General features: G+C 38.8%; 1 protein-coding gene across 1 annotated transcript in view; it reads left to right on the top strand.

Moving 5' to 3' along the window:
* Nucleotides 1–16,367, top strand: part of LOC136700208 (electrogenic aspartate/glutamate antiporter SLC25A13, mitochondrial) — a 65,923-nt gene that overhangs the window by 2,776 nt on the left and 46,780 nt on the right. Inside the window, 1 exon segment of the mRNA XM_066675489.1 lies at nt 15,425–15,540. Coding sequence (XP_066531586.1) covers nt 15,425–15,540 — 116 coding nt within the window.

Genomic DNA, 16,367 nt, shown 5'->3' on the forward strand with positions numbered 1-16,367 from the left:
ATACCAGTCATTTTCATCATTAGCTCACTTGAAAACAAACTATTAACCTGTCAACATGTCAGAGAGACACAACATTTCTGAACTTCATCTCCATGGCTCTGTTACTTTAAATAGAAGGTATTTAACCCCAGAGACCTCTGAGGACCCTAGTTGCAGACTATTAATAGTTGGTTAAGGGCTACAAAGTGCACCAATCATTTGTTTCAAGTGGTACTATTTTTGAAGCCCAGACTTTAAACATCTAAAAATAGAGACATCACCTTCTTACAAACAAGATGTACCTTAGGGCAAAGGGGTGACCCTCAGGGGAAGACATGTCAAGGGTCTCCAGGTCTATCAGCCTTATCTGGCCATTCAGGAGAGCTGGACCACAGTGCTGATCCTTGCAATCAGACTTCTCACATTATTCTGCTTACGTAAGAGATAAAGCAAATTTGTCTCTTCCAGCTTCAGAACATGCAGCTTTTCCTTGAAACTACTGCATGTATTCATTTTTCAACAGCACAGACAGGGAAAAAACAGCAAAAATAACTGTCAATGACACATAAATGCCACAACAAAATAACCCATACACCAGGAGAGTCTTGAAAATGTCAGATTCTGTTTGGTGTACTCCAAGAGAAAATATGAATTATGAAAGACCTTAAATGCAGGTTTACAGAATTCATTAGTTCATAAACATTACTTCAAGGTATATTACCCAATAAAGGATCAAGCAGGTGCCATCAATATTTTGGGGGAAGAGGAAGCCCCAGCGAAGCCCATTTTTAGAGGCAGAGGAAACCTGCTGTGAAAAATACTGTGGTCCATGCTGCTGCTCCTGGAACCCAAGAAGCCACTAGCAAAAAGCTATGAATTATTTTGAGCGCACAAATGCATTTTCTTTGAAGACCATCTACCATTAGAGACCTTTTGCTCCCTTCAAAATTGTTTTTATGCTGTGGGTAATGTTAACCTTTGCTTTTGTAGTCATGGAATTCACTTTTTTTCCATCACAAAGCAAATAGCAGTGGGAATGGCTGGAAATAAAGTAGAGGAACCTTTTAGAAGAAAGGACGTGATGGGGAAGGAACACTAGAATCAAAGATTTTGCATTAGCTACAGCCTTAGGACTCAAAATCCATTCTTCCTCTGGCTTTTGTGTTTTTTTTGGGGGGGTGGTAGTGTTCTAGATAATTCTACAAATTCAGTACATTGGGAAAATCAGTAAATGTGTATACTGCTTTGTATTTGAGATTGGTTGCAACAGCAAGTTAGGAAAACTGTACTTTTTTCTAGGAATATTCTGACTGGCCAGAATATTCAGAACAGCGAGTGCTAGAACAGCAGCTTTCACACCTGGGTTAGTGCTTTTAATGTTTTGCTCTATGTAATATTATTTAGTTGTATACAAACTTTAGGTGGCCCTGATTAAAAAAAACAAGCATAGTTAATGTAAATTGTAGAGATTTTTTCCAATATATTACATTTATACAACATAATATAATATTTATATAAAATACAATACAATATTTGGGAATAAAACAACAGAAAAAACTGTCTGACCTGATACAGGATGATTTAAAGATCCTTTGCTAAAGAACATTTCTGTGTAATCTACATTAAAGATGGGCAACATAACAAAAATATAACAAGACACTAACAAAATTCCACAACATAGGAATCACGTAATGGCGTGTCATTTTGTTTCTGACGTTATGAAATTGGAAAAAGCAAAATAAAAGTACATTTTAAAATAATACCAAACACCACAAGTACAATGATTTCAGTTCAGCTCTTCACATAGTGCACTACACTAGATTCTAAATAAACATGAATATTGATGCTTTTTGCAATTAATTATGCAGCTGATCCTATCCTATATACTCTGCAAATCATGCAACGTAACATGACAACCATGATGATTATAAGCATCTTCACACTACCCAAAAACCATTCCATGTTTCCTGCCCATATTGCTGTAAACCCGTTTGAAACAATTGTATTCAATACAGATTATTTTGAGGTATATAAAATAATAATAATAATAATAATAATGAGATGCTATCTCAAATGACTGGTAAAAATTATATCCTAACCTTTCTTATTACTATGAGTTACCAATTCAATATTATTAATTATTATCGTAATTATGCTATTGATATAATAAGTTACCAATCATAATTATGGAATATTAAGTCACACTTATGAGGTGCTAAATGGTTATTTTGAGATATTAAGACATAATTCATATATTCTGTAGTTTAATATGATTGTGATACTAAGTTACTATATACTAAGTCATAATTAGGAGGCAGACATGATTTTGTAAGCTAATATTATGAGCTACTGAGTCATCATATTTAAGAATTGCCTCATGTAAGTTAGTCAAATGGGCAATGCAAGTCTTACCAGCCCCACTCATGGTGAAGGCAGAGCTGTTTTTAATTGCACCATGGCAGCTTGTAGAGTGGGCATAGGGAGTTTCATTTGTCCTGCCCTGACTTATATAACAGACTGAATGATTTCAACATTGGCCTGTGGTAGCCTGGTAGAGCAGGCATAGCAAGTCTTAATTGAACCATGAAGCAGGTAAAGTTTTGTCCACACCAGGTTTGAATATTTGTGCGGTAGTTTTGCAGTGTATATGTTCTATGCTGAATAAATGTATTAAAAATGAATTACACAGTTTAACAGTATAACATTCATTCATTCATTCATTCAATATCTGTAACCGCTAATCCAGTTCAGGGTCGCGGTGTGTCCAGAGCCTACCTGGAATCATTGGGCGCAAGGCGGCCAGTCCTTCACAGGGCAACACACACACTCACACATTCACTCACACCTACGGACAATTTGGAGTCAACAATCTACCTATCAACGTGTTTTTGGACTGTGGGAGGAAACCGGAGCACCCAGAGGAAACCGCAGACACAAGGAGAACACACCAACTCTGGACAGTCACCCGGAGCGAGACTCAAACCCACAACCTCCAGGTCCATGTTCCAGCTCTTATGTCTTTTATAAGACATGGTCATCTGAAATATTACAATAAAGATTATAGGTGTCCAAAATTATTGCCATCTTTGGAAACACAGGACATTACCCAAGTGTTGTGGGTGGCACCTTGGCTGGGTGGTTAGCACGTTCGCCTCTCAGCCCTGGGATATTATGTTTACAAAAGTGGAATGACTGAATGATTATTAAGCAGTTAGATAAAAGCATACCTTAAAAAAGGGCTGTGCATATCTGATTAATGTGAATGTTGTATGATGGTATAATGCTGACCGAGGGAGAAGACAAAGCTAGTTCTAAAGCATATAAATACAGGCTAACTATTCAGCAAGAAGATGAATATAGGATCATTACTTAGCATGCAACACCAGCCATTTTCTGACAAAAGTTACTTTTGTTAATTGTTATTAATTATATCTACATCTTATGTCATTCATCAGCTTCTTATACAGGGAATCTTAACTGATACACAATTTATTTATCAAGACCCACAAAGGTGTACATTCTGTGTCCACAAATGTCTAGAAACCCATAAAAAATGAATTCAGTCACCTTAAGGTACACTTAAGTTGATGACAGATGAATTCCTATATAAATAGAGCTTGTAAGTTCTCCACTGGCAGGCATCGTTTACAGAACTGAATAAAATGGATGAGCATGAGGGTTAAAGCCAAGCCAAGCCAAGCATCAGTTGGAAAAGTATAAAGAGCTTCTTATATTTCTGCTATCAATCATTAAGTCCTCTTATAGGTATTCATTGTCACTGTTAGTCATCATGCATCAACAAAGTTTTTGCTAGGTTAAAACTTACACAGAATTAGTGGACAATAGAAAGTGACAGTATCAAGTGTGTCATATAGTGCACAGATGAACCTGACTAGAATTTCAGTGGGGCGGCACGGTGGTGCAGCAGCTAGCGTCACACAGCTCCAGGGACATGGAGGTTGTGAGTTCGATTCCCGCTCCAGGTGACTGTCTGTGTTCTCCCCGTGTCTGCGTGGGTTTCCTCCGGGTGCTCGGGTTTCCTCCGGGTGCTCCGGTTTCCTCCCACAGTCCAAAAACACAGGTTGGTAGGTGGATTGGTGACTCAAAAGTGTCCGTAGGTGTGAGTGAATGTGTGAGTGTGTGTGTTGCCTTGTGAAGGACTGGCGCCCCCTCCAGGGTGTATTCTCGTCTTGCGCCCAATGATTCCAGGTAGACTCTGGACCCACTGTGACCCTGAACTGGATAAGCGTTTACAGATAATGAATGAATGAATGAACATCAGTGATTGAATGTTTGCTTGATTTAACAGCTGGTTGTAAGGATGATTGATGCTGCAGAGCAGAAATCTATTTTTCTTAGGGTAAGTCAGAGATCAGTTCATCCAGGGAGCTAGAGATCAGAACCCTGGATGGTATGGGTAAAACATGACCCAGCTGCCATATGCATTATTTGTTCCATTACATATTGCATAATTTGCATTAGCCTAAATCACAGTCCAGAGACAGACCTGGAATGGCGTTTGATGAGCACACATACAGTACTGTGCAAATGTTTTATTCACCTGAGATTTAATAAGTTATTTTTCTGAGCACTAGGAGTTTATTTGCTCAGAACAATCAGCCAAACAACCCCTAAGATTAGAATAAAATATTATCACAGTAGTAATATTCAGTAGTGATATTCTGTATGAACATGTTTGTTTAACCCTTTCCAAATCTCTCCTTGTGAAAGTATTATTTGAGCAGTATATCATGCAATACATAGTTTTAGCAGTTAATAAATATTTCATATTCTTAAATCAAATGTGCTGTTGATTTATCAAATCCATAAGATCAAAGAGAATATATGGAAACAAACTTTGTTCTTCACACAGATTGCAAAACATCTACCGGTGCAGCAGGTAGTGTCGCAGTCACACAGCTCCAGGGACCTGGAGGTTGTGGGTTCGATTCCCGCTCCAGGTGACTATATGTGTGGAGTTTGGTGTGTTCACTCCTTGTCAGCGTAGGTTTCCTCTGGGTGCTCCAGTTTCCTCCCATGGTACAAAAACCCATGGTAGGTGGATTGGCGAATGTGTCCGTAGGTGAGTGGGTGTGTGTGTCGCCCTGTGAAGGACTGGCACCCTCTCCAGGGTGTGTTCCTGCCTCACGCCCAGTGATTCCAGGTATTCCATAATTGAAAATTATCACCTACCCTATTTAAATTGTTCTGTAGAATTCCCTAATATTCCTGTGTTTTGCTGCATGTAAAATTTTAAAGATATGTTTACTGCATATCCTCCTCCTCATCATTGTCTTTTCCACCTAATCTATTTCAGGGTCACGATAGCAACAAGGCAAACAAAGATGCCCCGGCATCTTTGTCCCTTACAAGATTTATCAGATCTTCCTGGAAGATCCCCAGGCATTCCCTGGCCAGCCATTATATATAATCCCTCCAGTGGGTCCTGGATCCACACAGCAGTCCCCTCCCAGTTGGCTGCACCTGGTATACCTCCGGCTAGAGGCATCCATTCTTTTCAGATGCCCAAATCACCTCAACTGGCTCATCTCAAGGTGAAAGCATAGTGATTCTACTCCATGTTTCTACAATTTTGCTGAGCTCCTCAGAAAGACAGAAGGACAACATCATCTGCTAATAGCAGAGACACCTCCCAAACGACTTTCCTGAATATGAGGAACAGGACTGGAGACAAGGCACAACCCTTACAAAATGCAAACACAACTTACTCTGAAAGTACAATGACTGTGCAGCTAACCTTAGTGACTCTGGCACCCCATATTCCTGTAGTACCAGCCCTCGCACAGAATATCTCAGGGAAATATGGTCAAATGCCTTCACCAAATCTACAAAACGCTTATAGATTGGAGTAGCAAACGTCCATGCCCAATAAATTATATATGAGAGGGTGAACAGCTGACAGCAAGGATAAAATCTGCATTATTTCTCCTAAATCTAAGGTTTAACTGTCTAGAAATTTGGCATAGACTTTCCCAAGGAGGCAGATGCCCTTATACCTGGAACACACTATCCACACTATTTTTATTTTATTTTTTTAATGGGAACAACTGTCCAGTGGTAGAAGTACACAAATGATGTACTTGAGTTAAAGTAAGTCCTCTGTTTAGATTTTCACTTGAGTAAATGTACAAAAGTATTCACCTTCAAATGTACTTAAGTATCAAAAGTAAAAGAATCATGATTCCTCATGGCTCTAAAAGTCTATAATAATTTTTGTAACAAAATTTTAGATTAATCAACTCATTTTTCTCTTGGTTCACCAATATTTCAATACAATGTCATTATATATTCATTATTTAATCTTTCACTGGTGTCTATTTAAAGTATCATAAAGCATAAAACACTGAAGCAAACTGTGTGCATTAGATTGAACCGAACCTTGGGTGGACTGGGACAAAAAAAAAAAAAAAAAAATCGGCCCTGGCATTTTGCACCAGACTGGGCGACACATTCGATAACGCACACCATTTCAGTCTTTTCGTTCTCTTAAATGTGTATACTAACTGTGCAACTTTTAAAACCCTGTACCATAAGCTATGCAATGAGTTAACAGGAAGCAGGGAAAGTGGACACCTAAATACTTCCAAAAAATGTCATTTATTAACACTATAAAAATGTATACTCCACTCAATGTCTTATAAATAGCAGCTAGTGGTAAGGACATTATTATCTTTTTTCTCCTGATTTTACAAAACAAACTAACTTGGCCATAGAACATTAGCCAAAATTATTTTATTGATGTTTTATCATTTTATCAGATTTACCAAGGGTTGGGTTGCTTTAGCTTACTCATTACAGCGTAAGTGTTCTGAAAACAGTCTAGTTTACTGCAGGTTCTACTTCTATATTCGAGTGCCACTGCCAGAACCGCCGTCACCACCACCACCACTGTCATCAGCCACAGGAGCTGATGAAGGCCCTGCTGTGGCAAACGTCTGTAATTTTGGCACATTTGGCAGCATTTGCTAGAAGAGCAAGTTTATTTTTTTCCTCACAGTTTATTTGCACCTCCTTTGCATTTTTCCTCCATCTCAGAATATTCTAACAGATAACATTATCTACATACTTTATTGCACTGCACACTGGCGCACAGATCCAAAGGGAGGAGGTGTGTCATGATACGACTGGGCCAGCCCTGTGTCAGTAAAGAAAATAACCTATGGGCCGCAGACCAGCTTGTTTCAAGGGCTGGTGGTCTTGTGCTGACCTTTTTTTTTTTTTTTTTGCCAAATGTATTACGCAGGCAGGACCAACACGAAAGGGGTTGGTGTTTAACAATGTGATTGGGCCAGCACAGTGTTGCTGATCTACTAGTTTTATGGGCCAATCGGATAAAAAAGTGTCTGGACTGTCGGCTCAAACAGCACATTGCCCCACCGGGAAAATGCCTGGTGGCAGCCCAGACAGCTAACTAATATCAAGGGACCTTCGCAATTCCATGTGACTCTCATCCATTCTAGGGACCTTGCCAGTACCTTTCCAACTACCTCAATGACTTTGGCCCAGGAAATGGAATCCGACACTACAGACACCTCTGACCTTGCCTCTTGCATAAGACACATGTCCCTTAGCTTTAGGAGTTCCTTGAAGTATTTTTTCCAGTGCCTGACAGTACCCTCTGTTGAGTTCAGAATTTCACCTATCTTGCTTAGCACAGCTTGGAGCTGTCAGAATCCAAAACCTCATTGAGACTGCATGAAAGCCATCCTACATGGTCTTTCCAAACTCCTCCCACACTTTAGATTTAGGTTCTGCAACTGCCAAAGCCACTATCAGTTTTGCCTTCAGGAACCCATCTGTTATCATAGACACCCTTGTTTCACATTCATGTTATATTGCTACAGTGGCAGCTCCAGCCTATCTCTCAGGGGGTTGTGGTGAAGGCTTGTCCATTGGGTAAATTAAGAGTTAGCCGTCTAGACAACTGGCACATTGCACTGTATAAAGTAATCTACTAACCTACTAACCAATTCAATACTAACCACTGGATTCATAAAGTTTTAAAGAGTTCCAGGATTTTTGCCTACAGCAACAATCAACTGTGGTCATAAAAAAAAACATACATAATTTAGTCACCATCATTCATTATCTGTAACCGCTTATCCAATTCAAGGTCACAGTGGGTCCAGAGCCTACCTGGAATCATTTGGCGCAAGGCGGGATTACACCCTGGAGGGGGCGCCAGTCCTTCTCAGGGCAACACACACACACTCGGACACTTTTGAGTCGCCAATCCACCTAGTCCTTCACAGGGCAACACAGACACATTCACGGACAATTTTGAGTCACCACTCCATCTACCAACGTGTGATTTTGGACTGTGGGAGGAAACCGGAGCACCCGGAGGAAACGGGGAGAACACACCAACTCTTCACAGACAGTCACCCGGAGTGGGAATCGAACCCACAACCTCCAGGTCCCTGGAGCTGTGTGACACTACCTGCTGCGCCACCGTGCCGCCCTAGTCACCATCAAATTCAGATAACTTTTTATTATAGGTGCAGGAGATCCGGAATAAAGAGTACTGTGAGGAGTAAGGTAGCCATACTGACCAGATTGATAGCTGCTCTGTCTACACGGCTTTGGCTGCTCCAATTACCCATACAAGTGTGTGGCCGAAATTAAGCGGTGCCTTATTCATTATATAGTTAACTACACAGAGAGCAATGTATAGAATAGAGTAGGAGGGCATTTGGAACACGCCTCACACTGTGTATGACGAACGGACGTTGGTGCGAGCCCTTCCGTAACCTGTCGAAAATGGACTGAAGAAACAATTACGGCTATTCGCGACCTGCTTAATTTGGACTGCGCATGCGCAGACAATTACTCATGCAGAGAGCGTTTTCCATAACAGAAAGAGCTTTATTTTAAAGAGTGAGTAACTTTAAACATACATAAACACAAGTTAGACTTTCCTCGCTCTCCTTAACCATTTTAAACAACTAGAGTTCCTGAAATTAACAGAAAATTAAATTAACAATAAATTAAAATTAAGTTCACTTACAGCTGTCAATCTCCATGTTCAGGTATTTTTCTAAAAAAAATAAAAACATGACGAATAACGATGCGGGACACAGTTTAACCAAATAGGGATGTGTCGCTTTACAATTATGCTCGAAGAAGACATTAATAAATGATCAGAGCTATCAGCAAGTGTAGGTTAGCATGATATTCTGCGCATGCGCAATACGAAATCGGACAGCAACAGTGCTATTTCCACCATCTTGAAATCGCCCAAATACATACGGGACTGTAGAGAAGAAAACCTAACGCTGAGTAAATAGTGTTAAGCAGAGGAAAGTTTATATAAAACCCAACGATGATCGAGACTGTACAAAACCTACCGCTGACTGGAATGATACGCATGCAGGGAAAAACTACATTGGTTAATACAGAGCCGTGGGTTAATTCAGTGGTAGAATACAAGAAAAAACTTTAATTTTGGAGATGCGTCGCCCCATTGCCCTAATGAGCACACATCCGTGCAGTGCTAGTCATACTGTATTACCGGGTTAAAAGGGCAATATTTTTATTTAAGGATTTATTTAAAAAAACTGCAGGCAAATTAATAGTAGTTCACAATAAAGAGTTATTTTGAGCAAAAACTGATGTGTCATGTATTTGTTTTTGCAGTATGCCCGTTTTAAGAAGAATGTGTACAGAGTAATTTGTGTTCGGGTTTCTCCCTGATTGCACAGCTAATACTATACAAAGAAGCCCCCAGCTCTGCTGACAGGTGTCATCAACCAGATCAAAAATAGGTCGGTGTGTATTTATTGTTTGATTGTTTTATATATTTAGTTGGTAGGTTAGTTAAGATAAAAGTCAACTTTGAGTTAATAAATTGTTTAAAGGCAACATTCATGATTTTAATGAAAAAAATATATATAATTTATAATTTATTTATTTATATATATATATATATAATTTATTTATTCTTGCTCTGCCTGTATTATTAAGAACGCATTAGATATACCAGAATGCATTTTGCACCAACCTCAGTGGAATGGCATTTTTTTCCACCATGAGTCTATGAATCATCAAGTACAATTGCAGAATGACCATACAGCATCCGTCCATCCTTGGGAGTTTATATGCGCAAGTGAACGTGCTAAGTTTGTACTATCAAGTATGGCAGTCCAAACTTGGCCTACTTTGTATTGAGAAAAGAGCAGGGTGAAATGGGCATAAGAAATTATGCAGAGAAGCAGGTGGACTACAGTCATATATGTATAATATATGTATGTATGTGTGCATGCATAACTTCATTTTTATTTAAATGATTTAAATTTTATTAAAAAAAAAAAAAATCGTGTGAACATAATTCCAGTAATATAGTTATACTGTTGTATTAATTGCTTAAAGATTAAATTGCTCCCATGACACACACATATATTCTTATGCTTGTCTGAAAACTGTAAATACTATTTTAAATTAATGTTCAAAAGGTACAAATTCGGAGGTATTCATATTTTGGGTGTATAGTTCATGACCTCTTGTTTTATAACAGTGCACTATACGCTGTAGTTATAAACAAGGCTTTTGTTGTCTGATGATTTGGGACAATGCATCAGTATCTTTTTTATTTTAATCTTTAGCCAGAATAAAGGGTCAGAAATCTTAATGCACAACACTGCACTCAGGTGCAGTTCCATTCAGTAGGCCGATTCCACCCCTTTTTACATTAATATGTATGTTTTTAATGATACATAATGATGGCCAATGAAATGTTAGGGTAAGTCAAAAAGATTGTGTGTTGCCACGGCAACCACCTGGGCTGTGGCGTGCAGAGTGCATGTGGTCATGCTGCACACATTATTGAGGCTGCTTTAAACAGGGAGAGGCACACATGCTCTGTAATTGCTTGTGCCATTCAGCTGCTGTGCATTGTGTGACTTTGGGGCTGGATAAATGGCAGCATCGCAGCTATTAAGGGATAACTATTAGAGAATCATGGCTTGAGCTCTGTATCTGAACCTCATTTGATTATTTGTAGGGGTTCGAATAATAATGAAAAGATTGTTGGATTAAATCACACAAAAAGGAAAAAAATATTTTGTGTTTACTCAAATTCCACTGACAATATTGAATTAGAGTGTGCATTTAGCATTATTGTATCTTGTATTGAGAAGAGATGAACAGCAAAAAGACAAAATAGCTGCTTTGTTATTCCTTCATGCTTTGAAAATGGTTATTGACAGTAATATGCTAACACTAGTTTTAGCATGTATAGCATTATGAGGACATCAGAAGGGACCAAGGAGATCCACATAAACAGGCACAGATAATGTAATTGTAATACACATTACAAAAATGCCTCATACTAAAGACACAATGTGGTTTACAGCCTCAAATCTTCTTCTCCTTTTTTTTGGCCATTGTAGCGCATGAATATGTGGCTCACAACAGCATGTGGGAACTTTTTTTCATATGGTGTGGGTTGCATATGTTGGAACATTCATGATGTCTGGATACATGTTACTACATTATTGTCTGCCCTGGTTGAGAAAGATATGCCTGTGGATTTGGTTGATTCATTGCTAAATGATAATGGCCCAGTTTTAAATTTAACAGGAAAACAAAGAAAAATATGCCTTCCTAGTTTAAGATCGGCTAAAAAAAATAATTTCACTGAGATGGTGGTCTCCACATAATTGTAGTGGAGACACTGTATAGGCTAGTTTCTCTCCTTCAGTTCCTTTTCTAATTTATATATTTATTGTCTTATTCTGTCATACTCTTTTCATTAATGTCTTTTATTTAAAATATCTTGGTTTGGGGAGGGATTTAGGTTGTTTATATTTCAGCTCTGAGGTATTGAACTGTCTGATTAACAAAAACAATATAAAACTTCATCCCAAAAAATTAATACAGTATTTTGCAAAACTCCTAGAGCAAAATATCAGATTAATGAGGCTTGTAATATGCATTTAGCCAAATAGAAATATTGTAAAATTATTAGTTTGTATGGAAAAGTCAAAAGAAAGATTAAAAGGAAAATTCTGAATAATTCTTAAAAGATAAAGAGAAAATTAGACTCCTAACATCAATTCAAGACATGGTCGAAGGTCACCATCATTTAAACAGTATTTGAAGCTTTCATATTTAAGATATTCATATTTAATGCTTTAGATCTGAAAAAATCCACAGGTGTTTCTGTCCATTTTTCCACTGTGAAAACACAACCAGACTTGAAGGATGTGCAGCCATCAAGAAGCCAGTATTGAGAAACTGCTGGTGTTTTCAAGACTTAAGTAGACACTCCACAGTCCAGACATCAACATCCCTGAATATGTTTGGGATCATCTAGACTGTGAGAAGCTGAAATCCAATCAACATCTAAGAGAGATCTTATTAAGCTTTGCAAATTGTCTTATTAAATATTGAAAGCAGTCCCCTGAAGCAATGGAAGCTGCAATAAAGGCAAAGTGTGGACACAAACATGATGTGGGGAATATGATATACAGGTGTTTTCTGCTTTTCTACAGGCAATAAAAGAATAACTTTCTTTAGGAAGTTAATAGCTGTTTTGGCAGGATGAAGAGTAATGAAGAGAAATGTGTACATAAAATGATTAGCTGAAAGTACTTTTTAACTATACCCTCAAACAAGCTGATATTATTCATGTAAAGATTGTTATATGCTTTACTCAGTAAATCTTGTCCTGTTGTGCACTTTTCAATCAAAATGGCTGTCTGCTGGTAAATCTGTCCTGGGTTGGTGTTGGGTGAGTAAATGTGTTCCAAAATGATGTTGATTTCCATTTGATTTCGATGAACAAATTGGAGCGTCTCTTTCCTGAGGTGGACGCAAACAGCGTGCGGCATCTTCAGCCTGCTCCTGCTGCGTATGAGGAAATCAGGAGATATAGTAACATCCATCAGGCACTGAATCTCTTCTCTTTCATTCCCTCGACCCTGTTTGAGAGGCATTGCACCAACGTTTTAGAAATCAGTCATTCTGCACGTGTAGACATCCCTGCTGACTCAAAGATCTGTCAGACACATTCTGAATCTTTTTCCCCTCCTCCCTCTCCATTTTTGATGAAAAAATTCTTTCAAGTATGAAACTCCATAGTCTCTTGGGGGTTAAAACTTTGTAAAGAGGACATGCTGGGAAAATAGTAGGCCGTGCCCGTGTGCATTCAGCCTGGTCTGAGGTGTGCACTCAGGGAAAGCTAAAACAGCCAGTGTCCCCTCCGCAGGGTTGTCAGCGACAATGACAGGCCCGGAGCTTATTGAAGGTGCTCTCTCCTCACCTGTCATGGATAAAAGCCGCTACGCTAAGCTACTGCAATAATAAGTCTGTAAATAGTGTTTCTGCTATCTTTTAGCGACAGTGTTTACCAGCACAGGAAAAAGCCTCTTTTCTGTTCTAGAAGCCGTGCAGTTTAAGGGGATGCAGCTCTCTCAGGCATAAATGCACAGCTACGTGATGATAACAATGGATTTTAAGGCAGGGATAAAGGTGTATATGTTAAACTGTTGTGTACGTAAGGCAGCAATTACATAGTTTTGCTCTTGACCGAAAAAATTCATGCTAAATAATGGCTGTGCAAAGGCCAAAATAGCTAAAGTACACAGTAATGAAAGAAAGACATATCAAATGACCACAGAGTGCAACATGCTCTCATTTCCTCTCTACAGTACTGAGGTTTTTGTGGTTAGAACCCATGATAGTGGAGCTCTTGCATACGCAAATGCTATTGGGATTGTAAGGGGGAAGAAAACTTGAAGGTTTATCCCTAGGTAAGATATTCCATGACCTGATGAAGCAAGATTTCATAAGTTTAAAAAAATGTATTATTATTTATTTATTATTATTATTTTTTTATTTGAACCATCTATGTCCTTTTTACCTTGTACATTATTAAACATTTTAGTTTATTGTTGTAGGAGAATTTTGATATGAGTTTTCTGGTCCTGTGCCACATTAGTTGATGGTTCGAAGACGTTCTGCATTGATTTGATTATCTTTCTTGATTATCTCTGTTTGTTTTGTAGCCATTTTCCAGTAGTCAGGACATTGCTAATCAACCATCATAGGCCACATCCTCAGACAGGACTTTGACTGTTTGCACTGAGAACATCTATGTAATGTAGATCTTCTCCCAAAACTCATTTCAGGTGTGTTGCCAATTGAATACAGGTTTCAATCATAGTTCAAATGATATGAGCCCATCCACACAAGGCCAACGTTGCTGTGAATTATTGCAGATGGAACTGAGAAATAGTTTCCATAGCAAAGTTGAATGGCTTGCATTCTTCTTGTGAAAGCAGCAGCCATAGTCTGTTTGCCTTTGGTTTTAATCACTGATGCATGGACTCAGCGCGGTGGCTTTGTGGCCCGCCGCCCACTCCAAAGCAGCAGGCTGCTGTTCTCAAACTGCCAGCTTAGTTAATAAAACAACTGCTCTTGACTCTGCAATATGCCTGATTTTGCATGCTGGAGGCGTGTAAATTCTCAGTTCCTTTGAATTTCATCAGTAACGAAATTAATTAGAGTGGCCACGAAAATGTAATCATTGCTCCCTGGAAATTGAAATAAATTAGAGATGCACGCATTGGGGACTGCTCATTAGTACTGACCTCGCGTAATTACTGTATCCATTTGTGAAATTCATAATGGAGTTGAAGCAACTTTGAACTTAGCTTAAATAAAGACTAGATTGCACAGTCCCCAGGGTTTCCTGTGAATGTTCAAATGGCTTGTTTGATGAGGGGTGTGTGTGTGTGTGTGTGTGTGTGTGTGTGTGGTTGCATGTGTGAATTAGAGAGAGAGAGATGGAGTGGAAAAGTGAGTAACTGTTGGTAGCTATCACAGAAACTGAAGTAACAATGTGATCAGTATTAGTTTAATAATAGCCAGAGCTTATGATCTTATGGATCACACACAGTGCAAATCTTGTAGCACGCTTATGCACCTCCGTAGCTGATATTTGATGATGGAAAAATTAGAATACAATTTCAATTTTACTGAAAGTTTTATTGCTCCATATAATCATTCTACGCACTGGATTTGCAGTTGTTTTGAAGGGGACTGAGAGCTTTAACTGTTGCCATTTTCAGTGCCTGAGGTAATGACATTTGACAGTCAAATTGGAAGCACTTCAATCAAGATTGCTATAGATGAATAGCCTGTTATGTCAATTTGTTTTGTCATTCACTTAAGCCCTGTGCCTAGAACTGAGACTGGACTGTGTATTTAGATGTTTTGTACATCATAATTTTAGGCTGATAATTACAGCCGAACAAATCACTCAAGTGTCAAGTGTTCACAATGAAAATATGTGCTACCTTTTTTGTTTCACTGTGAGAAGCAGTAATCAGTGACTGATACCCACTCATCATACAATAATGCAGTGCTGGGGTATGCTGGAAGCTGCTTGTAGCCTGTAAGGCTGTTTGTCTCCCTCCTCCAGGCTGATCTCCTATAAGGGGTTTGTGGCCTTTGAGTCCATGCTGTGTGTTGCTCATGCCCTCTTCATAGTCGCCTTCCAGCTTTTCCACAAAACTGGCGCTGGAGTGACCACCTTTGGTGAGTGCCTTTTTATGTGTCATATTCATTAAAATTCTCCTTTATTTTTAACAGGCCTGTTCCTGACAGAACCATTGCACTCATCACACTTTATTTATTCAAACAGCTCTTAATTATAGTCTGATGGACCTGTTAGACAGTGTTTTCAATCAAGCAAAACACTAGCACTTCATTGATCTGGGGGCTGAGGGACAACACTCACACTTTAAAATGCAGTTCGGTTTCATCTGGCGTTCAGTTGACATGGGTTTTCAAGTTCGGCAGCCATTAAGCTGACAAGATGGTGCAGAGAACTGGGACTGAGCCTTTGGGATGACACCTTCACCACGGGTTGGAAATGTTACTGTCACTATTATCTAAATGCTCCGGAGTGCAGTGGTACAAATCCACAGCCACGTGTGCATGTTTCACATTTCCCTAATTGATTTAAACAGCCCAGTGTTTGCCTTGTGTAGTTGAGATGCATCAGCTTGACTTGATTTCGGATGCACAACACATGCTGCTTATGCCCAGAGAGAAATAAACTTTTGTTCTAATTGTTGTAGTCAGTAGGGAGTATGATCATTTAGCTTGATAATATTATGCATATATGTAAATTCTGCTATCTAAATTGATCAATTACGTGTTTCGACTTGATGCTTCAGTGTCATAATTAAAAGGTCTGATGTTTTATTGTGACTGCAAAGGTTAATTAATACTACAGCTTGTATTACAGTTGGTTGGGGAGGGGAAACTAAGTGTAGTACAGAACTATATACAATATAAAATTATTACAGATTAAAGACACTTTTACTTAGATAACAAACAGCGTCTGATTGAGATTATGG

This window comes from Hoplias malabaricus, chromosome 6 (genome assembly GCF_029633855.1).
Source record: "Hoplias malabaricus isolate fHopMal1 chromosome 6, fHopMal1.hap1, whole genome shotgun sequence".
Taxonomy (NCBI): domain Eukaryota; kingdom Metazoa; phylum Chordata; class Actinopteri; order Characiformes; family Erythrinidae; genus Hoplias; species Hoplias malabaricus.